This window comes from Notolepis coatsorum, assembly GCF_963971535.1.
Source record: "Notolepis coatsorum genome assembly, chromosome: 18".
NCBI classification, from domain to species: domain Eukaryota; kingdom Metazoa; phylum Chordata; class Actinopteri; order Aulopiformes; family Paralepididae; genus Notolepis; species Notolepis coatsorum.
In genome coordinates this window covers 18781412-18784402 of record NC_140182.1, presented here as the reverse complement: position 1 = coordinate 18784402, position 2991 = coordinate 18781412, and the positions used below count along the sequence as shown (strand labels likewise).

General features: G+C 46.5%; 1 protein-coding gene across 1 annotated transcript in view; it reads left to right on the top strand.

The window, feature by feature from the left end:
* The window catches only part of cav1 (caveolin 1), a 145749-nt gene continuing 142758 nt past the window's right edge, over nucleotides 1-2991 (top strand). The window contains 2 exon segments of the mRNA XM_084335449.1: nucleotides 1-122; nucleotides 1108-1278. Coding sequence (XP_084191575.1) covers nucleotides 81-122; nucleotides 1108-1278 — 213 coding nt within the window. The 5' untranslated portion in view covers nucleotides 1-80.

The following is a 2991-nucleotide window of genomic DNA, read 5'->3' as shown; positions in this document are numbered from 1 at the left end:
CTACTACACCTCCCACTCGGCTTCCTATACTTTGTCTGTCCAACACGCCGATCTGTTCACACTTTTATACGCGGGACAGCATGACAGGCGGACTCAAGGACGGCGAAAAAACACAGGAGGAGGTATGGTTCTCGTCTAAAACTGGCACATTGTCATTTTCAGGCATTTTACAGTGGTGCGTCATATTTGTAAGCTTTTTAGTGGACCGGCTATTTTCTCACCGGGGTGTTAAATATCTTCTCCCACATGTTTGCATACCGATTGTTGCGGGGATGGCAGCAGTGTCCTTCAAAAGATAGGGGAAATAAGCGTTTTTTTTTTCATTCCACACTTGCGCTATTTCTCAACGGTTATATTTTGGCACATAGTTGTGAACGTTACCCCCACATAAACTTAGCGAATGTGCAAGACCACTGAGTATTTCATTAGCACTAGTGCGTCACATATCACCCTTTAACTTATAGAATAAACATCGATTTGGTTTTTACCAATCATTTCTGACCAATTGATTGGCGTGCGTAATAATGGCAACGTTCAAGTTTCAAGTTTTGTTTTATTTGTCACACATATAATGTACATTATTTACAGTGAAATGCGTGGTTCTGTGTGATGAGCCCCCTGAGATTGTTCTTCATACAGTAAAAAGCAAAAAGAATAAAGACCAAATACAAAAATAGACGATATAAAAACGAAAGTACAAAGTGAAGTAGACGCGCAAACAATAAAGTACAAATTTCGTTTCCGCTTGAAAAAATATATCGATCTAATTTGGAACATGAAACCGCAGTTGTTTTAAATCTGTTTTAAAATGCGCTCAGCAGCAACAGGTTCAGGGAGAACAGAACACAGGCTGTGGAATAATAGGCTCGTTACGCACTGCGTTACGCACGCATTGTTGGGTCGCTTGGAGATGAGACCCCTTGTGGTGGGAGTCGGATCTTTGCGATGGAGGGGTGTGGTGCTTCACTTGTATCCATTTAAAACCATCCCGGGCGGAGGCAGGCTGCTAACTCCCGTCTCCCATCTCTCTCTCTCTCCCTCATTGCCCGTCTGGCTGCTGCCTGTCAACCCCATTCCTCCTCCTCTCCCCTCCGGATTTTCTCACAGGAATTTCTGCATTCGCCGTTCATCAGGAAACAAGGAAACATATACAAACCAAACAACAAAGACATGATGGACAACGACAGTTTTAACGAGAAAACGCTGCACGATGTCCACACGAAAGAGATCGACCTGGTGAACCGGGATCCCAAGCGCGTGAACGACGACGTTGTCAAGGTGAGTTGATGGATACACTTTTATTTAATTTTTTTACGCACGAAGTTCGATAAGCCATTTGGCTATTATTATTTGTTTTGCTGTGGAGCTTCTCCATTTGGCCCTTGGGGGAATAATTGTTAATTAATATGCGATGGTGCTGAAAACACAATTGAATTAAGCTCATATACTGTACGTGTTTAAGAACATGACAGTTGTTTTATGCTCAGCATGACAACTCTTTGAGTGGGACACGGTATATATTGAGACGGCGACTCTGTTGGAGCTGTCAGATTTGCACCATGGGCGCACGCGTGCGTCAAAAGGCGCACCAGAGGTTGTGCCGGGCATGGGGCGCGCGCGTGCGTCAAAAGGCGCACCAGAGGTTCTGCCGGGCATGGGGCGCGCGCGCGCGTAATCCCACTCCCCCCTCCAATTTCCCCCAAACCCGCGCATGCTCCCCTATTAGGCAAAGCGTTGACAACGTTGTTTAGCACAACAAGCTTATAGAATCGCATTCGCATGCTATCTACAGACAGTACATGCGTAAAAGCTGTGCTTCCGCAAAACCAGCGTTCGCCCGACGTCGCATGGGTGTCCCGACTCCCTGGGATAAAGATTAATGCTCCGGTGTCTTAACAGGGGAAACATTACGAATTTCTTGTTGTTGGAACACACACACACACACACACACACACACACATTGCGTTCCTCATGGATCATGGATACACAGTAATTCTATTCTACCTTGGCAGCTGGACTCACTCAGCCGGCCACATCAAAGCAGCTCCGTTGCTGACAACCATGTGGAGTTTTCCCTGGGAATAGAAGAATAATTTTCCCCTGGCGAAGCCGTAATGTCTTTAAATAGCACACACACACACACACACACACACACACACACACACACACACACACACACACACACACACACACACACACACACACACACACACACACACACACACAGTGGAGCGTCTCTGGCTGCGGACCGAACCAGGCTGATGAGTCTGATGAGGCTGATGAGGCTGATGAGGCTGATGAGGCTGATGAGTCTGATGAGGCTGATGAGGCTGATGAGGCTGATGAGTCTGATGAGGCTGATGAGTCAGATGAGGCTGATGAGGCTGATGAGTCTGATGAGTCTGATGAGGCTGATGAGTCTGATGAGGCTGATGAGTCTGATGAGTCTGATGAGGCCGATGAGGCTGATGAGTCTGATGAGGCTGATGAGGCGGCTAGCTGCCCTTCAAACCTCTGGGCCAATGAAGAGACACACCCATGTCACACACTGACTAGAGTTGCTAACCAGGCCCCAGATGCTAACATCTCCATGCCAAATGCACCAGTCATTATAACTGGTGTGTGTGTGTGTGTGTGTGTGACTGTGTGTGTGTGTGTGTGTGTGTGTAGTAGAAAACCGCACGCCTCCCAGCTTTTTGCCCCCCAAAAGTATGATTTAACTATATATAACCCATTCTAGTATCATATGTAATATTTTGACCAGTTCCTACAGGACCACACGTCCTCTCTTCCAACACAGCTGCCACGCTGAATACAGCATGTTAGGGAAAGAACATTGCCCTATTTACTCAAAAATAATACTGTTGCCTAGCAGTATAGAGTCACATGCTGACTCTGAGACTCTATTATCTCATATCAGGCCCCTGATGGGATGTCAGACGTCATGACGCTGAATCAAAAGGACTAAATAGTCACAGACTGTGTTGTAGG